Below are 23,537 nucleotides of genomic sequence, written 5' to 3' on the forward strand. Positions count from 1 at the left end.
TTTGTTGGATTTTATTTTTATTTGCTTGTCCATCTGGGTAGCATGGTGTTGAGACAGCTGACCCTACTCCCACCAAGAGCCAGGCTCTGAACCAACTGGTCGCCTGGAGAGGAGCAAGGAGAGATCCTGGTTCTGGAGCTGCCGGAATGCTCCTTGCAGGTCAGGCTGCTCAGTGCCTCCAACTGAAGCAGCTGGGATGTGCGTAGCTGTTGGCAGGTCACTCCTGCGGTTGAGGGAGGTTTCTATTTATAACACTCGTTCTTTTAGTGTTGTGCATCTTCCCTTTTCCTGGTGGCTCCTCAAGTTGCTGGTGGGGGAGGGTGGCCCAGTGGGGCAGCTGGCTTGGTGTGGTGGTGATCTGAGGTCCCTGCTGCTGGGGATGATACTGGGAGACTCGCCGCTGCTGCTGGCTTTCCATGACTTCATTCTCTGCTGATGGTCATGAGCAGCAAAAGGTCGCTTGAGTAATTCAGACTTGCTTATTTTGTGGGGCTGACCCACCTGCAAAGGGGTTGCTCTTGGAGAGGGGAGCGTGCGAGGCTCTGAAAGCTTCATCTTCCCAAAAAAGCTTGGATCTGCTGCTGTCCAGGCCGGATTCCTGGGCGATGGCTGGAAGCTGGCTGCCTGTAGCTGGGTGCCCTCCAACCTAAGATGAAGCTTCACTTCCCCTTGTCAAGCTACAGGCGGTTTTGGTTCTGCTGCAACAATTGAGCTAATGATGTGCCAGTCCCTCTTTGGGACAAGCTTGCTGGCTCTGCATCTCCAAACTTTCACAGTCTGGGGCCAAGCTTGCCTCTGCCAACAGGTCTGGGTTGTTTTTGCTGGGCTGGCACCACGTAAGACCGTGTCTGTGATTGCCTGCTCGAGTAGGACTCTGCTCTTGCAGAGCTGATTTCTCTCTAAACCTGTTGGCAGCAAGCTGGGCTGTTTGCCTCTTGCTGGCACGCAACCCAGCCTGAAGCTCCTGCCTTCCCTGAGCACATCTCAGGTGTGGGAGCGGCTCTGGAGTATCTGCTTAGCTTGTCAGCTGTCTTCCCAGTGCCAGTGGTCGGTCCTGCCGATGGCTGTCGATGCTGTGGTGAATAAGCTGCCTCTGGATTTGTGACCCTGAGCAGAGCAGCAAAAGCCCTGACAGAGTTGGCTTGTCATTGTTGGAGCGGATCAGACTATACAAAAGGATGTTGGTGGAAAGTACTAGTTGTGATCAGAAAGGAGCTATCAATGTTTACAACTGAGATTTGGATCCCTCTTTTGTTAATTGTCAAATAAAAAAAACCCCACACCATATATTTTCCCACAGCCTGTAGTCTGTCATTATTTTTCTCTTTGAACAGAGGGTGATGGACAAGTCGGGATGTGCCTGAGTATCTGGTGGGTGAGATTTGGGCTCTAGCGACGGGCATGTTGGCATGCGCTGGGTGCCCGAGTGCTTCCCTCAGCCTTGGCTCTGGAGCTTTGCTCTGAGGAAAGGTGCGTGTTGGGGTGGCCGTGGCTCTGCCCCAGCAACTCCCTATATTTAGACCACCAGTGTTACGCCTGTGCCAGACTGGTCTGGGTCGTGCTGGCAGTGCCCAGCTCAAATAACCAAAGTCAGGAGTGGAGAAGCCCGTGCGGCGCGTGCCCTGCAGCACCTCTGCAAAGGGCTGGTGGGTGATCGATGCCTTGAGATGCATCCAAAAATGTTCCGCGTTGTATCAGCAGGATCGCCTCCAGTGCTTGTACCTGCAGACCTGCCCGCAGCAGCTTTGCTCCTGGAAGGACATCTGGCTGAGCTCCAGACTCACCGAAACGGGAGGAATTCGCCTTGAATCTCCAGAATGCAAGAACCATCCTGCTCCAGCCTCCACGCTTTGGGCCGTCCTTCAGCTGGGGGCTCAGCGCTGGGGGCGGCACCGTCTGTGTGCAGGGGGGTAGCTAGACCCAGCGTGGCATTCAAGTTGTACCTTGGTGTCTCTAATTAGCCTCGCATGCAGCACGCCGGTGGTTCTACCCGGCTGCCCTCCTCCTCGGTATCTGCCGGGGCAGCGCAGGTGTTAACTCTGCTATTTGAGATCGGGCAGAATGAGAGAACAGTCTGTCTGTGCGGCTCCTCTTGCCATTTATAGCGGTGTTTGGGCGATCCAGCACACGGACCCTTGTGCTCAGGCGCCTGGTGCCAAGCACGAGACAAATGCTTCATTGATGTGTACATACTGGGAGGGCGGTTTGCTCCCGGCAGGGCCGTGGCAGTGGGGTTGGGAATGAGCTGAGCTGCCGGAGGATGGCACAAACTCGAGCCCCTTTGCCGCGGTCCTGAGCCCCGGGGAGCAGCTGAGCCTTGCAGGGGTGAAGGCTGATGGTGAGAATCGTGCAGCGTACAACTTCTGCTCCGTCATTGAACCCTCCTATCTTATCTCCTGGCCCCAGCTGCTTTCTGCTGGAGGTTCTGGTTCAGGCTTTTTTATCACAAATAGGATTTCAGCTCATGTTAGAGCTGGTGTGGAGGCGGAGGAGCATTTAAAAGGCTGTTTTTGTTGTTGTTGTTCTGTGCATGGGGCATTCGCACTGTGCAGCTGCAAATGCAGTTTGGTGCAGACCTTTCAGCTAGTGGCAAGGAGGCACAGCAGGAAGCCCCACGAATCCCCTGGGTCATCCACCTTCCCCCACCTCTGACTTCTTGCATCCAGCCTCAAATCAGAAGCTCAGGCGTTCCCTTCCCTCCTGAGCCACCGCAAGAAGAGATCAGCTCGTGCAGAGCCTCTCGCCTGCTCCACCTAAGACACCAGGCCAGCTCTCCCCAAAAACCCCACGTGCTTTTGCGAAAGCTAACAGCGGCTCACCAGGTGCCTGCTCTTCCCTGCTTTTTCTCTTCCTGCAGCTCCTGTTTTGGAGGAGCGAGCGGCCGCGTCGGCCAGAGCTGGAGCGAGCTGCACGTGTGCCAAGTGCCCGGCTGCTGCTTGGGTGGAAACTGCGGTCGGTTTGCTGCTCCCTTGTCTGGGTGGATCCCCAGGCCTGGCCACCCATTTCAGCTTGTAGAAACTTGATGGCTCTGACAAATTTGATTGAAATCATCTGCTGGCATCCCCAGTGATTAAGGCGAATGATTGACAGCCGTTGCAAAGTCATGTTTTCTTAGGGAAGGAGTTAAAAAGGTCAGTCTGCAGCCTTGAGCTGTTGCACAACTGAGCTGTGAGATGGGCCGGGGATGGGGTGTCCTTCACCCCCTACCCCAACCCACTGTGCGTCCCTTCAGCGATGCCAAGGGGAAATAATGGCATTTCCAGGAGAGAAGATGACTCGTAGGTGGGACCGTGGTTTTGGAGCCAGGCATTAGGCTGGAGCGGTGCCAGGGGAGGTGCAAGGCGATGTGTAATGTGTTATCTCTCTCCCCATACAAGCGAGAACATGCATTTTCACTCCTAAGAGCTCACATCGTTCTTCTAGTGAGTCCTAGCTGTTCCCACCTCCCCTTCCAGGCCAGGAGGTTTCTCTTTGGGGACCGATGGAGACGCCTCTCTTCGGGGTAGCTCTGCGGGGGACCAGCTCAGGCAGCACTGGGGTGGCTGGTCGTTGCCCCCTCCTGCCACCACGGCATATTTACCCTGCTTATCTTGCCACTATCAAACCCCAGCTTCAGCAAGAGCAGTGTCACCCTGCCTTCAAAGGAAAAACCACCAAGCAGCGCGTTCCCTGGGGTGTTTGTGTGGCCTATATTTTTGCCTTGTAATCCAAGGAGGGGCTGGATGCACGGCACCCCTCCAGCCCTCCTCCCCTCCCCCCTGTAGCCACCCGGCCGGTGTGGCTGGAACAGCTGATTACTTTAAGCATCCCTCTGCTAATACGCAATTACAGGTCGCTTGAGCTTGAAATCCCAGTTAAATCCGCATGTCCGCAGCCTGACTCACCTAACTACTGCTCCCCTAATGGATCCTGGATGCATTCCTTAAGGACTGGACATAATGTTAACATGCCACTTACTAACCACCCTTTTCAAATATCACCAGTGTAACGAGTTTAGCCGGTTTATTCCCCTGCTCCTCCTCCCCTCCAGCCCTAGACAGTCCGTGCGTACTCTGATGGCAAAGGCTGAGCATCCAGGGTGTAAATCCCCCTTTGCAGAGGGGTTTGCTGGCTGCTGCAATGGGGCTCAGGAGGAATCGGTCCCTGGAAGGATGATGTCTGCCCTGGGGGTGTTTTAGTCGAGGAGATGATGAGCAGTCCTGCTGTCCAAAAAATCCCTATGCAGATGGGGGGAAAGCAGGAGGGTCACAGCCCTCCCCCATGGCAACAGCCCCCTGAGACTGTGGAGCATGTGCGTCCCTCTGCAGTGTCAGGGCTGCTCCCACCACAACCAGCTCGAGGGTTTTGTAACGTGCCCTCCCGAAGGCGGTGGCCTTTGAACCCAACCTGCCCATTTGGGGCTGGATGCTGCTATTCCGGCTCGTGCTCGGCGGGTGCTGCCGGGCTGCCCGTGACAGAGGGTGCAGAGCAACGTGAGTAAGCGCATCCTCACCATCATCCCACGTCATGGGTGACCTAACCCTGGGCCGGGTACCCTCCACCTCCCATTAATGCCCAGGGAACTGGAGACGGTTGGCATTGCTAATAGCAATAATTGCCCAGTAGTTATTCAGTTGATGATTTGTTTTCTCCAGGCAGGCTGCCTTACGTCCAACCTCAACCCATCCGCCCTGAGGCCACCCCAGGCTGGGCAGGTGAAGGAGGAGAGACCACGGGGACAAGCTGTTTTCCAGCCAGCTCCAAGCTGGATGAATGTGGTTTATCCGGTGCCAAAACCGAGCCGCATCGCTCAGCAGTCCCTCCCAATTTCTTATCTCCAAGCTCCTCTTTTTTTGCTCCTTGGGATGGGGAGAATAAAAGAGATATTCGGGGCTTTTTCAGGAGATGACGGGGGCTGCAACGGGGGAGGACAAAGTTTCAAATCTGGCTCCACAAGTGCCCATCTCGCTGCCGTCCTGCCCCAGCGAGAGGGACGGCATCTTTTTGGCTGAAGGAAATTGCCCCCTTGCAGGGCAGTGACCCCCATGAAACCGGGATGTGTCCAGTTCCTGGGGCGTGCTGCTCATCCCCATGGCACAGCCACCCCCGGCAGCTCCCTGCAGCCTTGGGTAAGTGCAAAACCCACCGGCAGCAGGGAAGAGCCGGCTCCTGCCTCCAGGAGAGGTGACAGGGGACACTGCCAGCTCGAGCTGCCACAACAGTCCGGGCTGGAGGGTTCATCTCCCCCGGGGCAGCTGGTGGGTTTTAGTGGGTGCCCAGGCACCCTCGGGCAGGTGAGGGTGCTGCAGGGTGTTTGGGTGCTGGGGCTTGTGTTTGCTCTGCTCCCCAGTTCACGGCACAGCCAAGGCGCTGGGCTCTTGGGCTGTCGCGTGGGTGGGAGGCAGGCTCATCCCACAGCAGTTGTCGCTCGCTTAAACCTTCGAAAGCCGGGATTACTGGCTTTACCCTATAATTGAGGAAATCCACCCTCTTGTTAGCCCCATTGGTGGCTGCTGCCTCGTTCCCTTTCCTCCTTTCTTCTTGGGGGGGGGGGGGGTGTGTGCCCACCACTGCCCCCAGCCCCCGAAGCTCAGCAAAGACACCACCAGTCCTGTGTGGGGCTGGCGAGCCCAGCAAGCTGTAGGGCTGGCCGCAGGGCTTCTCCTAGCCACCAGCTCGTGCCACCAAAGGCTGTGGGATCAAAGCTGTTGGGCTGGGGTTTTTTTCACTCTGCTCTAAGTGCAGGCCAGCAGCTGCCTGCGTTTGCCTCCAGGCTGCTTTGGGGTAAAGCTTAATCAGCTGCGCAAGGTTTTCTCCTTGGTGGAGCTGCCAACAGGAGCCTGCTCCTCCCTGCAGTATCCCAAAAGGAGCATCGTCGCTGCTGAGCCCATCCCTTTGCACGCCAGCATCCAGCATCAGGACATCCCTCGGCGAGCAGAGAGCGGGATGTGCTCCGGCATCAGCCAGCCCTGGGTCTGAGCATGCCTGGAATGGGACTCAGACCCAAATCCGGCCTTCATCCAAAGGACTTTGAATTTTCCCCTCTTTGCAGCATAATAATGGTTAAAAAGACCAGGTAGTTCAGGTGGTACAGTTACAAAGGGGTTGCAGAATTATGTACTCTAAAGGTGATCTGTTTAACTGCATTAGACTGTTCCAGATGTGGCACATCTGCCTACAAGGAAAACTGTGCTGGGCTTTCCCAGAATCCTGACCCTGTTCCCGCCTCCTGCTGCCTGTCTTATGGCAAGGGAAGAGCCCTGCCAGCCCCCAGCCCTGCCAGCCTGTGGTTTCTCACCAGGCACGGCGGCAGTGCTGGATGTGTCCCCCCTTGCCCTGGGAGGACACGGGGGGCCAGCCCCACCAGCCAGACCTGCCTCACTAAATCAGCTCTTTGCAAGCGGGGGGACGCCCCGGGGGCTGCCTCTTGCCCAGACCTACGGCACCCCTTGCCCTGGGCTGGGCTGGGGGCACCACTGAGCCCCAGTGCTCTGCCCCAGTGCTCTGCCCCACAGCCCAGCCCCACGCCGTGGTCTGTCCTAGCTCCTGCCATGCCCTGAGCTGCGGGACATGCAAACCTGACCATGCAGTGATGCTCCCCGTGCCAGCCGTGGGGCTGCGGCGGCTCCATCACCGCCCCTGTGGAAGAGGAGGATGCTGAGACACCCAAGGAGCTCGGGTAGCGTGAAATCCCACCACCAGCCCCTGCCTGCCCTCCTGCCCAGGTGGCAGTGGCACCTGCCCGTTGGCAGCCCCTGCCGGCCCTGGCTGGCTGGTGGGTATGAGTTATCGCTGCTTGAGAGCCGCTCTGATGAGTCCGGGTGGATTAACGGGGTGAAAGGAGGCACTGCGATGCAGCCCTGCCGTGCAGGGAGAGCAGCTGGCTCAGTGGGGCATTGGCCTGGGGGAAGCGGGGTCTGGGGTGCGCGGGGAGCGAGTGCACGGGGAGCGGGTGCCCTTCCAGTGCAGGGCAGAGCCTGGGCTGGGCTGGATGGCTGGGAGCCCATCCAGCTCGATAAGCTGCACTGGGCCAGTGCTCTCAGGGCCATTTCCAGGGAGGATTTGGCTGCAAGATGAGGTGGCAGGGCAGACCCGCATGGTGGCTTCCCCTGGCACGGTGGGACACTGGCTGGGGTCTCCCCCAGTGTGGCTGTGCCCTCAGCCAGGCTTTCTTGGGCTTTCCGCACAGGCGAGTCCATGTACCGGGCAGATCCCTCGGGAAGGACGAGAGGTGCATTTTGGCAGGAGCAGCAGTGTGAGCGCTGGATAATTCTTGCAAACTGCAGATGATGGAGAGGGCGTTTAGCAGGCAGGAGTACCCAGGGCTGCCCTGAGCTGCGGCTCCAGGTCACGCCGCAGCTCCAGGGGTGTTGGGAGTGCTGGGGCTGGTTCAGCCAGCCGCGCTTCCTGGTGGGAAGGGATGCCGGGAGGTGCCTCATGGCAGAGCCGAAATGCCAGCACAAGGGTTTGGGCACTGGGAAGGGACATGGAGTGCAGCCGAGGCCGGCACACACTCAGGGCTGCACACCATCAGCACCCCGACTCCATCTGCCTCCCGCACCCAGGGCTTGTGTCATCCCAGTGGGAATTGCCTTTTTGGCCACACAGCAGGGCTGGGCGGTGCGGCTGCCACCAGCCTGCTGTCACCGCCGGGGCAGGACAGGGCCACCCGTGCGAGCAGGACAGCCTGGAGCGGGGTGCTGGCAGCGGGTGGGGGTGTTGGGGGAACACTGCCCTCCCAAACCAGACAGGGCGGCTTTGGGAGTCCCCACGCCACGCGTCACACCCAGGGAAGACCTTTTAATTGTCTGCTGGCAGAACACGGGGCTGGAAAAACGACGTGATGAGGCACTTGGTGGTTTGTGATACCCATCTGCCCGATTCCTCCTCTCCAAGCCGTGCGCTGGGGCTGGGGCTGGAGCTGTGTGCGGGCAGCGTGTGCCCAGCATGGCGATGGGCACGTGTACCCAGCTGTGATAAGGACAAGCAAGATAAGGACCTGGTTGTCCCTGTGCTCCAGCCCGCTCCCTTGGCCCCAGGCTGGTGGGGTCTAATCCAGCCTTTCCCCTCCCGGGAGCAGGGATGAGTTTTCCAGCTGCACCGAGCCCCCTCCCCGGTGCACATGTGTGTTCTGGCACACACCAGGACAGGCGTGTGGGCTGTGTCCTGCTCTGGGAGCACACGAGCCCACCAACTGCACATGGTGCAGGCAACAGGGAGATGTGGGTCACTACTGTCACCCCACCCCACGTGTCCATCATGGGCTGGCACATTGGCACGGCATGGACCAGCGCCGGGGCTACCTTGTGTGAGGCTCATGCTGGGTTGTGCACACTGGAGAGGTCGGATCCTGCCCCACAGCATCTGCTGTGCACCAGTCTGGTGCCAGTGACCCTGCTAGCAGCATCAGCTCCTTTCCATGAAGCACGGTGGGATAAGGTGAGCCCAGAAAATCCCCTTCCCATCTCTCCGAGCCCAAGCCCAGCAGCGCAGCATCGTCTGCACCACCAGCACAGCACCGAAACACCCCAAAAGCAGCGGCGGGGCCGGGTTATTTGCTCTCGGTGGGATTATTTTAATTTCTCCTCAGCAAGTCTGTGGCTCAGGCAGCCACAGCCAGAGCAGAGCGAGACAGCAGGTAATAAATCCCCCTCTCCGTGCCCTGTTCTTCAGGTATTTCAAGATTACGGCAACCTTTGTGTCCCGGCCGCTTTCTCCCAGCACCGGCTCTGTGTGCAGGACGGGAGATTACAGACATTTAGTGTTATTTATGTACATTACTTTGGGGTTATCGGAAAAGCCTAAGAGAGGGAGATAGCAACATTAAAATAGCTTTTGGGGTAGAATGCAATTATAAGGCTAAATTGACGGGTTCCTAAAGTGCATAAGCTGCAGCGAGTGTGAATGTTGTGTTCCTTGCTCTACTGGGGAGGGGCCAACCTTGCAGCTGTGCAAAGCCAAGTACGGCTTTTACCTTTTGCATCGTTTTTTGGGGCATATTACCACCTTCTTTGACAAGCCAGGGTGGTAGGAGGAAAATAATGTGGCTATTCCTCCCCCATACAGATCCCTGCGTGTCCCGGGCTCAGCTGGACCCTTGGGCACTGCAGCTCTTTTCCAGTGGGAATACAGCTTCACTTTGGCTGGAATTTTGGCAGCAAGCGGGGTTTTGGGCTAAAATCCCGAGCTGAAAGCGGAGCGGGTGATGAGGGCTTGGAGGGTTGTGGCCCTGGGAGCCCACGGTGCAGCTTGGACTTAAATTTAGGATGTTTCCAGGCTTTGAGCTGATGAGCACGCCTGTGGTTCAGCAGCGATACTTCAAACTTTTATCCTCAGACGTAGGAAGGACTTAAAAGCTTTCAGAAAGGGGGGGAGTGGGAAAAAAACAACCCTTCCATCCACTTCAGAGGGGCTTCAAAAGGACAGGCAGGGCTTGCTGGGGTTCGCACCGCAGCACGCGGCGCCCCGGCAGCTTTGCCGGCAGCTCCCCAGCCAGAAGAAAATGGCAGGGACCTGATCCAAAACCCTCGCCGGGAATTTTTCCATCTGCCGTGCTGGGCTGTAGATCAAACCTCGGGTGACCTGTGGGGCTGACAAAGGGAGAATGGTCTCTTGGGGTTTGTTTAATGTCCCTGGGGCTGGGAAGGGACGTTCCCGTCCTCCAGCCTCCCTTTGTTCCTGGGTTGGGCATTGTAGCGCGGAGCCCCAGCTGCGGGTGTGCTGCCCTGGGCTGAGTCCTTGGTCGGCCAGATGAAAGCTGTTGGGTCCTGGTGCTCACAAGGATTTTCAGTGGGTTTTAGGACTGTGCACGTGCCAGGGGGTCTGTTCTCCAGGGATTTACAGAGGAAGGGGTGAGGATGCAATGCCGGCATCCCCCTGGGGTGAGAAGGTGAGGAGGGGAGAGGTCCATCCCCAAAAAAAGGATGGAGAAGGACCCGCTCTTGGCTCTCACAAGTCTCCATGTGTCCTACAGCCCCAGCCCAGCGTGGGCAGGAGGTGCTGGCCAGGACAGGGGTTAGTAGTACCTCAATCTCCCCATCAGGGTTCCCCCCATGCAGGAGAAGGGATGGATGCAGGATGAGGGTGCTGGTGCCACCACCACTGGTGGGTTTCAGTTTCAAGACACCATCCATCCTCCCGACAGCGAGAACTGAAAGAGGAATTGCCGCAGACAGGCTGGATGTCCTCAGCCATGACAAGGCAACCTGCGGCCGAGCCCCCCAGCCCGGCAGACTGCAGCCTCTGGAAGCTCCCACGTCCTTTTTGCCAGCAAAGCCAGACTACGATTTCACTGCAGCCCCCGCAGCTCAACCGCAGCATCATCCGCAGCCCTGCCCAGCCCCTGCCCGCAGCCCCTGCCCGCAGCCCCTGCCCACACACCCTGGTGGCCACGGGCAGCCGGTCAGTAGCCAGCACGTGGGAGCTGGCAGAGGCCACAGCTTTTGCTCAGGATGGTTGTTTTGCCCCTCAGAGAGGGGTTATCAGGGCAGCTGCCTTTTTCCACTCGGGGCGATAGTTGAGAGTCACACGAGGACTTGGCAGGTCCCTGGGGACAGGGGGACACCAGCAACAGGCTGTTGGCTTTGCCTATCACCAGGTAAAGGGCAGAAAACAAGCAGGAAAAAACCACTGTGGCTCCATGTGGCTGCGGCTGGAGGAGCCCTGCTGGCATCAGCAAAACTTTCCATGGAAATTGGTGGCACTCGGCGATAACACTTGACCTCTGGGCCACACCAGAGGTGACACGCCTTGTCCTCGTGTGCTCCGGTTGCTGTTTGATCACCAAAGGACCACAAGCCACCCGTCACATTGATGGGATGGGTGACTGGTGTCCCGTGCTGGGAATGGGCTCTGACGGGATGCAAGACAGGCACCACCTCACAGCCAGGGTGAGATGCCCATCCCGGGGGAGCCGCGGTCCCACAGCCATCCCTGCCACCATGGTGCTGCCAGTCCCTGTCCCAGTCCCTCCGGTGCGTATTTTTCTTGGCAGCCCCCAGGCAGGAATGCTTCCCCGCTGCCGAGTGAAAGTGGAGGCAGGAATTGCTGGAATAGCGACAGGCTGAGTAACAGCGCTAACTTTATTCTCTGAAACAAAGGCCAGTGTCCCAGACAGAGGGCTGCTGGGCTCCCGGCAGCGGAGGCCAGGGCTGGGGAGCGCAGGCAGAGCCAGGAACGCTGCCGCCACAGGGGTCCCTGCCCCAAATTCCTGCCCTGAAGCCCCCCCAGCCGTGCCCAGCTCCCACCACAAAGTCCTCTCCTGCTGCCCACCAGCCAAAAGTGCATTTCTAGGAGCAAATGGACATTGAAAAACAGCAGGAAAGGGCTGGGATTTCCCTCCAAGAGCTTCAAGCAGCGCCCCAGAGATTCCCAGGGCTATCCCCCCTGCAGGTGTATTGCCAGCCCATCTTCTAGGATTCTGGGGGGCTCCAAGCCCAGCACAGACACCCTGTACCCCTGAGCACCCCACATGGTCTCCCATGCTCCTGGCACCCCCGGATGCTGTGGAATGGGGTGCTGACCTCCCCTCCAGTCCCACTGCCCCCTTCCCTGGGTGATTTCCCTGCTGTGGAGGTGACTGAGAGGGGCTGGAGAAGAAGGGTCCCCCTGCCAGAGCCCACAAGCTCCATGGGCTGTGAGAGCATCTCCCCACCCCGCTCCAAGGAAGGTCCTGAGTCCCTGTTGGATGCTCCATCCCTGGAGCATGGGGTCAGCTCCGGGCCAGTTGTTTCCCTCCAGTAAAGAGCATGGATTTGCATTTGAGCAGGATGCATCCCTGGTGCCTGGTGCAAGCAGCCTCCCTGCCGGGGCTGGCCTTGGCTGCAGGGCTCGGGGCAAGGCAGCGCTTTCCAAAGCAAATATTTGCACAGCACAATAACACGTGGGAAAGAGCAGGAGCATTTGCTTCCCCGGCTCCAGGGGGGGAGGTTCCCGGAGAGCGGGGCTGTGTCTGTGGGGGTTCAGCCGTGCCCTGACCTGTCGTTTTGCTGAGCTGCCCAGGTTTCGAGCCTCTTTATGCTCTTCAGGTTTGCACAAAGAGGCTTTTAATTTGCACCCTGGCAAAGGGGCACCGCTCTTGGCTGGCCCTGGAAAACCCCGCTGGGCACCAGGGCAGGGGCATTCAGGGCAGACCCGGGCTGTACCGGTGCCTGGCCTTGCCGGGGCTCTGCCCTGCCACCTGTACCGAAGATGCTCAAAGCTCCCGTGGTCCCCAAGGACCCCAAATCTACCCCCAGATCCCTCCACGTGTGAAGCTGAGCAGCATTGCGCAGTGGCAGCACCAAGCTGGTGGTAGAGTGGGACATTGCACATCAGATGCTGGATACCCTTCCTCGCTGGTGCCATTGGCCATGATGCGGCTGTGCCATGCAGCCCACCCCAAACCGCCCCCAGCCCCTCGCCCCCATCATGGCAACGCTGTCCTTGGGTTGTTCCCACCTGCCATTTAGCCTCTCCCGGCTTCACATCTTGAGACTTTTCCCTATGGCTGCACTACCTCCAAGCATCTTTTCCTATCTCGTGTGGAGTGAGATGATCCGGCAGCCCTCAGACAGCAGCCGAGGACAAAAAATCCCTCCTGCCCTGACACCGCTGGGGCAATGACACAGGTCTGACGCTGCTCCCTCACCGCAGCCATTTCCCAGGCCCGGGTGCTGGGAGTGGTGCACTCCCTATCCGCCCAGTTTTTCTTGGAAACAATACAGGAACTGGGGAATGAGCCCATGCAAAAGGCCCCAACCTGTCAGGGCCCCCAGTGGCACTGAGTACCCCCTGACACCCACCAGACCTTTTGCTCGTGCCTTGGCAGAGAGTGGCTGACCCCTGAGCGTCAGCGGTCAGTGCTAATTGGGTATTAGGAGCACAGAAAGCCCTGGGATGAGGCCAGGTTAATGGCCTGGCTGCTCCCAGCCAAGTCACCAATGCCTGGTGTAAGCTCTTCCTCCTCCTTCTCCTCCTCCTCCTCTCCAGGAGGCATCAGCTATAATGGAAAGGTGTCAGCCCTGCCTGTGGTCCTGCTGGTTCTTAAATCCCTGCGTGCTTTATTGCACGGGGAGCTCCTGGCACACCTGGCAGCTGCCTAAAACCTGGGGGCAATTAGTCCATCTCCGGGGGGCAAACCACCTCTCCAGCTGGCGGCAGCGAGGGCAGGACCCCCCGTCCCACCGGGGTCCAGCAGCTTCAAGCCATGTCTCAGGGCTGTCCCCATGGATTACAGCATGTCCCAAGCATGTTGTCCCTGCTTGTCCTGCCGGGGAGGCTGGAGGCTGCTGGGGCCCCGCTGGGTGCCAGTGCGAGCCAGGGCTTTCCCAGGGCTTCTCCATAACGGGAGCTGCTCCCGGCCCCTCTTCCCTCCTGCTCCTCTCCATAAGAGGCGAGGCGATGGGGAGAGCCGAGAGGAGCCTGCGCTTGGCTTCCCTCGGCGGATTCCTTTCCTGCCTGTCACCGACCGATATAGTCCTCAGCGTCAGCCTGGCCGCTCAGCGGGGCAGGCGTTGGGCTGATCCACCCTCGGGATAATGCTGGGTCTCCATGCCTCATGGTGCTTGGGGGTCCCGCATGGGGTGGTGGGCCCAGCACCCTGCCCAGGCATTATTTCCATCCGGAGAGGCTGGGATTCCTGGCGCCAGCCATCCCATAGCATCCCATAGGGATGAGTTCGCTGGTCTGTGGGTCCACCACCCCGCAGGCATGCGAGAGGGAAGAAAAACGAGGGCTGTGGGCTGCTTTCCTTTCCTTTCCCTCCCTTCATTCCTTCCTTCTCTATTCCTGTGGCATGGCAAAGCCACTCGGCTCTGCCGTTGCACACTCATGGGGCTCCAGGAGCTCAGTCCTTCGCAGGAGGCTGGGCAGCAGGACCAGCACCGTGTGCCCCTGTGCTGGGATCGCTCAAGTCCCAAAACCCCATCCTGTTTTAGCTCTGCCAAATGAGTTTTGCTGGTTGAACAAACCTGCCTGCAAACAACAGAGCCCTGGAAAAGTTTGGGGCATTTTTTTCCTTAAATCCTCACCTCCTGGAGTCACAGCAGCGTGCAAGCCCCAGCTCATGGATGCCCAGGTCAGGATGGCACCTGTTTCGCAGACACACACCAGCACAGGACATGCAGGAACTGGGACATGCCACCATCTCGCAGGTGAAAACCCAGAGCTGCCTCTGCTCCCCCACTGCTGGAAGGGGAACCCCAAAATCATTAGTACTGAGGATTATGCCACTGCAATTTTAGGAGATCCTGGTGGGCACACCAGCGTGCAGAGTCCAGGGACCTCTGGGTCCTCCCGGGGGAGGCAACAGGCCGTGTGTGTGTGTGTGTGTGTGTGTGTGTGTGTGCTGCAAGCAATAACTGGTGCTTTTGACAATTAATCTCTTTAAACCCCTTAATGAACTGTGATCAGGTTACAGGTCTCCCGTCACGTCGGATTGCTGAGGATTAGCAGGGACAGCCAAATGAAACACGCGGCAGGGTGGGGGGGGGTGTTTCCCTTGGTGTCTCCTCTCTGTGTATCCCTACTGCAGGGTGGGGTGTTGGTTTTGATATATACACATATTACATTTTATGTCTCTCTATTTTTATATATATGAGGGGTCGCAGGGGGAACCTATTCCTGCCTCCTCCAGACCTGCTGTTCATGAGATGGGACGAGGAGCAAGGTGAAACCACTTGCCCACACCTTGCCCTTTGCTGTACATGTTGTATAGCTATTTTGGGGTGCAGCCCTCTCTCCATCACCCTTCCAAGGGCTTGCCACCGGGATTTGGCTGCTGTGGGTGTAGGGAAACCCCGGTGCTGTAGGGAAGGGGCTTGTGCAGGTCCTGGGATGCTCGGCATCAGCTCTGGAGAGGAGCAGGAGGAAAAGTCCCCTCCTTTGAAAACAGAGCTCTTGGAGAAGATGCTGGATCCTGCTGGAGCAGGTAACATAAAGCACCTGTGGGCTTTGGGAAGGAGCCGGCTGCGGTGCAGGCAGAGGCGTGTGATCGGATTAGGGCAGCCAGGGCTGAAAATAGAGACGCCACTCCGCGACGGGGGGCTCGCAGGGCACTTCAGCCAAGCCTGGGACAGAGGCAGGAGGCAGAGATATTTGAACCCTGGAAAATCACCGCTTGGACAGTCCCAGCTGTTGCTCAATGGCCTCCTCTAGCCTGGCGTTCCTGGAAGGAGAAAGGCCATGAGAAACCACAGCCCCAAGCCCACAAATGGCAGGGTTAATTACCCAGTTTCCCTTGAATTATTCCCTTAAGAAAGGGTTCAAATACCTGGAGAAAACCTTTCTCAACACCTAAATATCTAAAAGGGGCGTGGGGAGGGGATGAGGCTGAAGAAGCCACTTTCTGCTGCTCTTCTCCACCCAAGAGCAGAAAAACTGGGAGGAGGGGACACCATGGGGGCAGCTGTGCCAAGGAGGGGCACCACAGCCGAGCCTCATCCCAGTTCTTCCAGGGAGTGGAGCGCATGGGGCAGGACCCTGAGAACAGTGGCCAGTCAGCCTCATGCTGGGGGACCCATCAGGCTCACATGGACCCCATGGCATGGCTTTGCATCCTGGTCCAAAGCTACCCAGCTCTGCAGCATCCCCAGCTCACCTCTGGCTGCATCTTGTTGCCAGGGCTGCTTCTGCCTGTGCGGAGCTGGGGACACTGGGCACCATCCTGCCTGTGCCACACGCTGCCACTCATTCCCTGGGGCTGAGACAGGACCAACCAAGGGATTTGCCTGGGATCTCACTCCACGTGGCGCTGCCGTGGTCAAAACCACCCAGGACAGGCAATGTGACCATGCCCATGGCTGCCTGGGCACAGGGACTCTGCAGGCTGGGCATCAGGAGAAGGCGGGCAGGAATTAGGCACATTAACTTGCAGGGCAAAACAAACTGATTGCTGAGGTTTAACCAGATCAGTGAGTTAAAGAGCTTTAGCGGGGAAGAGAGAAGTGGACCAAGAGGCACTTAGCACAGTGAGGCGAGCGCAGGGCAGCGGGAACAGGCTCCCAAGACCTGGAAGCCCAACGGAGCCAGGGCAAGACCCCGGATGAGGACATAGGGTCAGGCTGCACCGGGCTGGGGGTGCTGGGGCAGGGGGAGATGGGGTGGTGGGGACAAGGAGTGCCCACCTTTGTCACCCAAATGGCCCCAGGCAGCATCCCCCAGCTCCGCTGCTCTTCACCCAAGGGATGGGTCAGCTGCAAATCCCACACTGACTCCTTGTCCCCAGGGGGGTTGCAGAGTGTCAGTGGGGGGTCTGGGCAGGCATGGGGGGATGAACCGAGAGGGGGGATTTAGTAGCATTCCTCAGCACATCTGAACAAGGGGCAGAAGCACAAGGGTGCCTGGCCCCAGGGCTGATGCTGGGGGAAGCTGGAAATGCCCATGGGCTCAAAAGGAGCCAAGCCCATGCCCGGGGTGTTCCCAGCCCCTGCAGACCCCACCACCACCCCAGGCAGGGCTGCTCTGCCCTTAGGACAGAAAAAGGCCAAAGTCCCAGCGTGGTGGGCACCCTCAGCCCCACCAGCAGGCGGGGGGGCAGGGGGCCAGGCTGGGCTCAGCTGCTGGAAGGGGCAGAGCAGGGGCCAGGAGGGCAATTCCCACCTTCTGTGGCTAATTAAGGCTGTAATGACCTCTTAAATGAGTAAAGCAGAAGGAGGAGGAGGGCATGAAATGGAGACCGGGGTGTCCCAGGAAGACAAAGGAGGAGGGCTGGAGAAAATGTTATCGAAGTGTTAATACAGCTCTGTGCAGGGAAACCTGGGCTGTGAGGAGGGGAGAGCTGGGGGGGATGCTGGGGAGAGAGGGCAGAGCTTGGGGGGATGGTGGGGAGAGCTGGGGGGTGCTGCAGGGAGAGGGCAGAGTTAGGTGGATGCTCGAGGGAGAGAGCAGAGCTGGGGGGATGCTGGGGGGAGCTGGGGGTGCTGCAGGGCAGGGCAGAGCAGAGCTGGGGGGAGGCCGGGGGGGAGGCCAGGCTTGGCTGGGCACCCCGCGGGGGACACCCGGGCCGGGCTCCGCGCCCCAGCCGCCCGGGCAGCCGCCGCCGAAGGCGCTTCCTGCAGCGCCCCCTTGCGGCTGCGTCAGGGAGCGGCTGCGCGCGCCGGCGGCCACCCGCGCCCTGCGAGCTGGCCCGGGGAGCTTCGGGGGTGTCCCTGTACCCCCTCCCATCGCTCTCGCCCCGTCCCTTTCCCCCCTCCCATCGCTCTCACCTCATCCCTCTTGCCCTGCCTGTGTCCCCCCTCTGTCCCCCTTTCCATGCCTGTGTGTCCCCCCCCGTCCCTCTTGCCCTGTCCCTGTGTGTGTCCCCATCCCTCTCGCTCTGTCCCTGTCACCCCCCCATCCCTCTCGCCCTGCCTCTGTGTGTGTCCCCCCCGCCGTCCCTCTTGCCCTGTCCCTCTGTGTCCCCCCACTCCATCTTTCTCGCCCGGCCCCTCTGTGTCCCCCTACTCCATCCCTCTCGCCCGGCCCCTCTGTGTCCCCCCTCCATCCCTCTCACGCCAGCCCCTCAGAGGCATTTCAGCCCTGGGGACCATCGGTGCCTGCACCCCTGGTACCCTCCCTGGCACCCGCTGCACACCAACACACTCAATAGCAACGAGCCCAAAAGGAATTATCGGTGGAAAGGAGAGAAGCTGGGTTTAGGTTTTAACACGCCACATTAGTTTTATTTTTTCCCAGAAAGTCTGTACCAAAATAATCTCATAAAACCAACAAGTGTCAGTGCCATTTATGTAACGCTGTTGCTGGCAGGGGGGCAGGAAGGCGAGCGGGGTTATGCAAAGCCCCGTGCTCCTGGGCAGGGGATGCAGGGATGCTCCCAACAGCAGGCACCAGAGGATCCGGCTTCTGCTCCGTTTTCCCTCTGACCTTACACAGGAGGTGATGTGGGTTTTCCCCCCAAATCCGCCCCCAAACAGGCCCAGGACCCTCCAGCAAGACTTTGCTGCTGTCTCCAGCACGCACGAGCAGTCCCGTGACAGCATCGGCTGGGGGTGGCACAGGGCTCCTGTGCTGTACGGGGTGTGGAGGGGGGCATGGGGCCAGGTCACCCACCAAGCTAACCCAGGATGCCCACCTGGCATTGCAGGGGGCTCCTGGCTGGTGGCTGGACCAGCTTGTCCACCCAGAGAGCCACCTGGATGCGTGGGTACCAGCACAGCCGTGTTGGCAGCCTGGAACTTGGGGACTGGGCTCGCTGCAGCAGCTTCGGAGAGCCCTGGCAGGCTGGGGAGCGGGAGCATCTTGCAGGAGCTGCTGCAGGAGTCACTGGATGGTGCTTTACCTGCGGAGACGTTGCCCAAAACCGCGGCCCAGGGACTCATCCGGATGCAGGAGGCAATGGCTGCTCCCATGCAGCAGATGCAATCCCACGAGGGCGTCATCCCAGCCATGAGCAGCCACCATGTAACGGGACTCTGGCACCAGCTTTTATTGTCTTTTTACTCTTTTTCGTGGAAAGGTACCACTTCTCACTGCAGCAGCAGCCTGGGGAGCTGCTGTTACTCCTCCACTCTGAAACCCAGGTCCCAGATGTGTCCATGACTGCCCTCCCCACACACCACCCTGGGAGATGGGGCGACCCTAACTGCCTTTCCCCACCCCTTGAGATCCCAAGTACCATATTCCAGAGTGGGCAGGTATCCTTATTTCAGCTAAAGGTGCACTTTTTTGCAGGATGGAGCTGTGAGGAGACCTGGGATCTCCTCCTTGCCCTTCCACCGACCCTCCTGGCCTCGCTGACCACATCAGCCTCCTCCATCTGGTAGGAAAATGGGAATAAGCTTGTGAATTGGAATGGATGTGGTGTTCCAGCTAAAGATACTGCAGAAACACAAAGTGTGACAAGACTGTAAGCTCGCCGAGACCAAAGGGTAGGGAGGAACCACTGCATCAAAGGATTTTCCGTGATTTTGGTCTTACTGGTTTAATGAAGTTGATTCATATTTTTTTTTTAAGGTCTTTCCCTGCAGTTCCTTTAAGTAGGTTCTGCTCTAATCAGGTCAAAAGCTGATTTGCAAATAATCACCAGGGAGGGGAAAAAAGCAAGGGATTTAAGCCCAAGCTGTGCATTTCATACTATTAATTGAAAGCTTGGGAGAGATAACGTGTCCCTTCTCCTGGCTGAGACCTGTAAGCTGCTATTAGTAGCAAACTCCTCACCCGGCTTGGGGAATCACCTCCTGGTTGGGATTACGGCTGTGCACGCATGGAAAAAAAATCCAGCAGGCAGCAATTTAGTGAAAGGGCAGAAATTAGGGAACATCAAGGAGGTAGGGAGCATCAGAGCATCTGTGAGCTCCACACCGAGTAACACAAACCCAAAAATAATTGTTTGAAAACAAGGATTAATAGGAGAAAGTTCCAACCCTCCCCAGCACATGACCTTAGTAAAGTCACGCTGGTAGCTCAAATATTTCTCCGCCACCCATTTTCTGCAGGCACTCACGTGCAAGTTGTGCCTTCTTTGTGACCTTGTACAAATTTTTCAGGATAGACCATGTCTGTACATGTGTGTGTGTGTGTCCATCCAGCTGTGGTGCCTGGCAGACCCCAGACACCCACAGGGACACTCCGCTACCGGCAGTTCCCAACGCATCTTCCACATCCCCACACATTTGGAGGAGGGAAGAAGTCAATAATCAGAGCAATCCACTCTGGTATTAATTACATGCCATTACCAGGGCTTATTTGCTAATCCCCATTCTAATCACCCTCTTGGTTATATTTCAGCCAGCACTTAAGGACACCGCGTGTAATGAATAAAATATATCAAAGTTTACTTCTGCTCGTGTGCAGGCAGCACAGGCAGCAGCACCAGCCGGCGCAGAGGCGAGAAGCGAGGATTACACAACAGACCTGCTGTCTCACACCAAGGTAGTCGCAGCACATTCATGAGTCAGTGAACCCCCCCACCCCCCAGCCCAAATCAAGTGGGTGTGAGGTGTTTGGTTTTTTTTTTTTTTAAATTAAAAATAAATAAGGGGGGTGAGTTATGGTTTTCCGGCAGGAAGGAGGGATTCATGCAGCCTCCAGGGAAAGCCACTGCGAAAGCTTGGCACGGCAAAGCAAGACCCTGTGTCGGTGGCTTGGCTGAAGGACACTGGTGGCCCGGGGGATGGCGGACGCTGGTGGCCCGGAGGATGGCGGACGCTGGTGGCCGTGGCCGGTGGAGGAGCAGGCTGGTGAGGGGCTTTGCCGGCTGAACCGCTGCAGCTCCTGGCTGGGAAGAGGTGATGCTGTCGGGTCCGAGCCCTCCATCCCGAGGCCGGCTCAGGGCTGGTGGGGACAGCGGTGCCAGGGGACAGCACAACCCTTCTGCCCAGAGAGGGGTGCTTTGTCCTGAGCCCACCTTCACCTCCTCATGCCTTCTCCGGAGTGCACAGCGACAGGCTTTGCTGCAGGGTGACATTGGCGGAGGAGGATGGGGGGCAAAGCCTCTTGCTAGAAGCACCGGGAGGCTTCGAGTGTCACCCGCTCCATCAATCATCAAAGCAGTCCCCAAAATCCAGCTCGGTGGGAGGCAGATGGTGCGGTGCTCCGGTGTGCGGCGCTCCGGTGAGGACCAGTCCTCTTCTGCTCTCTGCCCCCGCGGGGGTGCACAGTCCCGAGCCAAAATCGCCATCCAGGGGGTGGCAGTGGGGTGACACCGAGCCTGCTCGTTCCGCCCCCCCCCTCCCCCCCCCCCCCCCCCCGAGGCTGGCACAGGGGCATGTGAAGGCTGCACCCGAGCCCCAGCATGAGGCACAGTCCCACCACTGTCCTGTTGGCCCAGGGTCTCTGGGACCCCCCACCCTGGGGGGCAGCGGGGCTCGGGCAGCCAAGGGGCCCTGCCCCACAGTGGCTGCCCTGAAGCTGCTGCCACTGGCCCGGGGGTGACCCCAGAGTGGGCTGGGGGTGCTGACAGCAGATTCCAAACACCCCCAGATTTGGCAAGATCCCACAGGGACCCCAGACCCTGCCGGGGGGCTCTGTGCACCCCAGATTCCACAGGGTCTCCCAACCCTATAGGGGTTCCCAGACCCTGCTGGGTCCCCCCACCCGGTCCACCAGCTCACTGCACACCCCTGGAGCCCCGACCCTGCAGGGTCCTTCAAGCACACACACCCCCCCCAGATTCCTCAGGGCACCCCAAGGTCTCCAGACCCTGCTGGGTCCCCTGGAGCGCCCCAATCTGACAGGGTCTCCTAAGGAACCCCAAACACCCCAGACCCCATGGGGTGTTCCCCCACCAGCCCCTTCAGGCCAGCACTGAGGCACCCAGACCCTGCTGGGTGTCCCCACACCATAGGGTCCCCCAGACCCTGCAGGATTCCCCTGGGACCCCAAAACCTGCCAGGTCCCAGCCCATCAGATTCCCCAGACCCTGCTGGGTTCCCCCAGACCCCTCACACCCTGTAGAATCCCCCCGGGACCCCCAAACCCACCGGTCCCTGACTTACCAGGCTCCCCAGGACCCTCTAAAGGAGCCCAGACCCTGCTGCCCCACCCCCCCCCACCCCCTCATGGGGTCCCCCAGATCCTGCAGGGTCCCCCAGAGCCCTCACTCCCTGCAGGATCCTCCCGGGACCCCCAGACCCACTGGTCTCCAACTCATCGGACTCCCCAGGACCCTCTAAAGGAGCCCAGACCCTGCTGGGCGCCCCCCAGATCCTGCAGGGTCTGCCAGACCCCTCACCCCCTGCAGATCCCGCTGGGACCCCCAACCCCACCGGTCCCCGACTCATCAGACTCCCCAGGACCCTCAAACGGACCCCAGACCCTGCTGGGCACCCCCCACGATGGGGCCCCCCAGGTCCTGCAGGGTCTGCCAGACCCCCCACCCCCTGCAGATGCCCCCAGGACCACCGGTCCCCGACTCATCGGGCTCCCCGGGACCCTCAAACAGACCCCAGACCCTGCTGGGCGCCCCCCACCACGGGGTCCCCCAGATGGCCCCGACCCCTCCCGCCCTCCAGCCCCCCCTCCCGTGCCCCCCGTCCCTAGGCGGGGCTGCGCGGCGCGGCGGGCAGGCGGCGGGCGGGGGTCGCGGCGGGGGCGCGCGCGCGGCCGGGGGCCCAGGGCACGCAGCTGCGCAGGGCGCGCGCGGCCGCCAGCAGGGCGGCGGGGCGGGGGCGGGGGCGGCGGCGCAGCCCCTTCTGCAGCCGTTGGCTCTGCGCCGCCAGCGCCAGCTGCGCCTGGGCCACGCCGGCCCCCAGCCGGCCCAGGGCCTCGGCGCGGGCGGCCAGGCGCAGCTCGGCGTGCCGCAGGGCGCAGTGCACCTGCCGGACGCGGCCCTCCAGCTCCGCCGCCGCCCGCCGCCGCCCCTCCGCCGCCACCAGCCGCCGCCGCGCCGCCGCCAGCTCCACCGACCCGGGGCTGCCGCTGCCGCCGCCGCCGCCGCCGGTGCTGCTGCCGGTGCTGCCCGTGCTGCTGCTGCTGGGGCCGCCGCGATCGGGGCGCTGCTCGCTGCAGGCAGCCGGGCCCGGAGCTGCCGCCGCCGCCGCCATGGGAACGGGAACGGGAGCGGGGCAGCGCCGCGGCCGCTATATATACCCGGGGGCGGCGCTGGCTGCGGGCGGCTCGGCCCCGCCGGGGGCGGCTCCGCAGCGGCAGCGGCACCGGCCCGGGGCGGGGGCGCGACCCCGAGGCGGTGCGGTACAGCGCTGGGGGGGCGGTCGGGCTCCGTATGGCCTGGGGTGACACCGGCACCCGGGGATGCTCGGTATGGCCCGAGGTGACACCGGCACCCGGGGATGCTCGGGCTCGGTATGGCCCGAGGTGACACCGGCACTAGGGGATGCTCGGGCTCGGTATGGCCCGGGGTGACACCAGCACTGGGGGGATGCTCGGGCTTGGTATGGCCTGGGGTGGGGGTGGCATCGGCACCGGGGGATGCTCAGGCTCAGTATGGCCCGGGGTGACACCAGCACTGGGGGGATGCTCAGGCTTGGTATGGCCTGGGGTGGGGGTGGCATCGGCACCGGGGGATGCTCAGGCTCAGTATGGCCCGGGGTGACACCAGCACCTGGGGATGTTCGGTATGGTCCAAGGTGACACCGGCACTGGGGGATGCTCAGCTTCCGTACGGCCCAGTACAACGCCAGGCTCAGTATGGCTTGGTATGATACTGGCATTCAGGGGGTGCTTGGGCTTGGTATTGGCCCAGTATGACACCAGGCTGGGTATGGCTCGGTACAGTTACCAGCACCATCACAGGCCCATGCTCAGTAGGCCCAGTATGGCATGGCACCGATACTGGCACCAACATGGCCCCGGGCTTGGTATGGAATGGTACAGCATGGCACTGGCACCAACATGGCCCAGGGCTCAGTATGGTACAGGATGGCCCTGGGGTGGTACACCATGGCACCGGCACCAACGCAGCCCTGGGCTCAGTACGGCACAGTACACCATGGCACCGGCACCAACACAGCCCTGGGCTCACTATGCACAGTACAGCACCGGCCCCAGACTTGGTATGGCACCGGCATGGTAGCAGCCTCTGTATAGCCCAGTATGGCACAGCACTGGTCTGGGTATGTCCTAGCATGGCACTGGCCTGGTGGCGTTAGTAGTTTGCGGTGCAGAAAAACCATTCTCCCTTC

The 23,537-nt window shown here is 60.0% G+C and overlaps 2 protein-coding genes and 1 long non-coding RNA gene across 9 annotated transcripts; 1 reads left to right on the forward strand and 2 right to left on the reverse strand.

Moving 5' to 3' along the window:
• Positions 1–13,905: 13,905 nt before the first annotated feature.
• On the forward strand, positions 13,906–21,110 carry LOC119145234. Of its 7 annotated transcripts, XR_005103355.1 has the most exons (4): positions 13,906–16,013; positions 18,041–18,412; positions 18,628–18,824; positions 19,684–21,110. XR_005103355.1 is itself a non-coding variant. In XM_037381516.1 (3 exons), exons 1-3 carry the CDS (start codon positions 17,728–17,730, stop codon positions 19,829–19,831), a joined length of 921 nt encoding a protein of 306 aa, XP_037237413.1. In that variant the 5' UTR covers positions 17,230–17,727; the 3' UTR covers positions 19,832–21,110. The 7 variants fall into 7 exon arrangements, 1 of the variants encoding a protein (XP_037237413.1); XR_005103354.1 differs by having other exon boundaries at positions 18,041–18,824; XR_005103357.1 differs by having other exon boundaries at positions 18,041–18,824; positions 19,750–21,110.
• On the reverse strand, positions 19,707–21,923 carry LOC119145235. The gene is made up of 2 exons (XR_005103360.1): positions 20,405–21,923; positions 19,707–20,173 (listed from the first exon to the last, which is right to left on the reverse strand). It is a non-coding gene; the product is annotated as an uncharacterized LOC119145235 (long non-coding RNA).
• Positions 21,924–21,932: 9 nt separating this feature from the next.
• Positions 21,933–23,317, reverse strand: TRNP1 (TMF1 regulated nuclear protein 1). The gene has a single exon (XM_037380069.1). It carries the CDS (start codon positions 22,437–22,439, stop codon positions 21,933–21,935), a length of 507 nt encoding a protein of 168 aa, XP_037235966.1. The 5' UTR covers positions 22,440–23,317.
• Between the last annotated feature and the right edge of the window lie 220 nt (positions 23,318–23,537).

The sequence above is a fragment of the Falco rusticolus genome, chromosome 3 (genome assembly GCF_015220075.1).
Source record: "Falco rusticolus isolate bFalRus1 chromosome 3, bFalRus1.pri, whole genome shotgun sequence".
NCBI classification, from domain to species: Eukaryota; Metazoa; Chordata; class Aves; order Falconiformes; family Falconidae; genus Falco; species Falco rusticolus.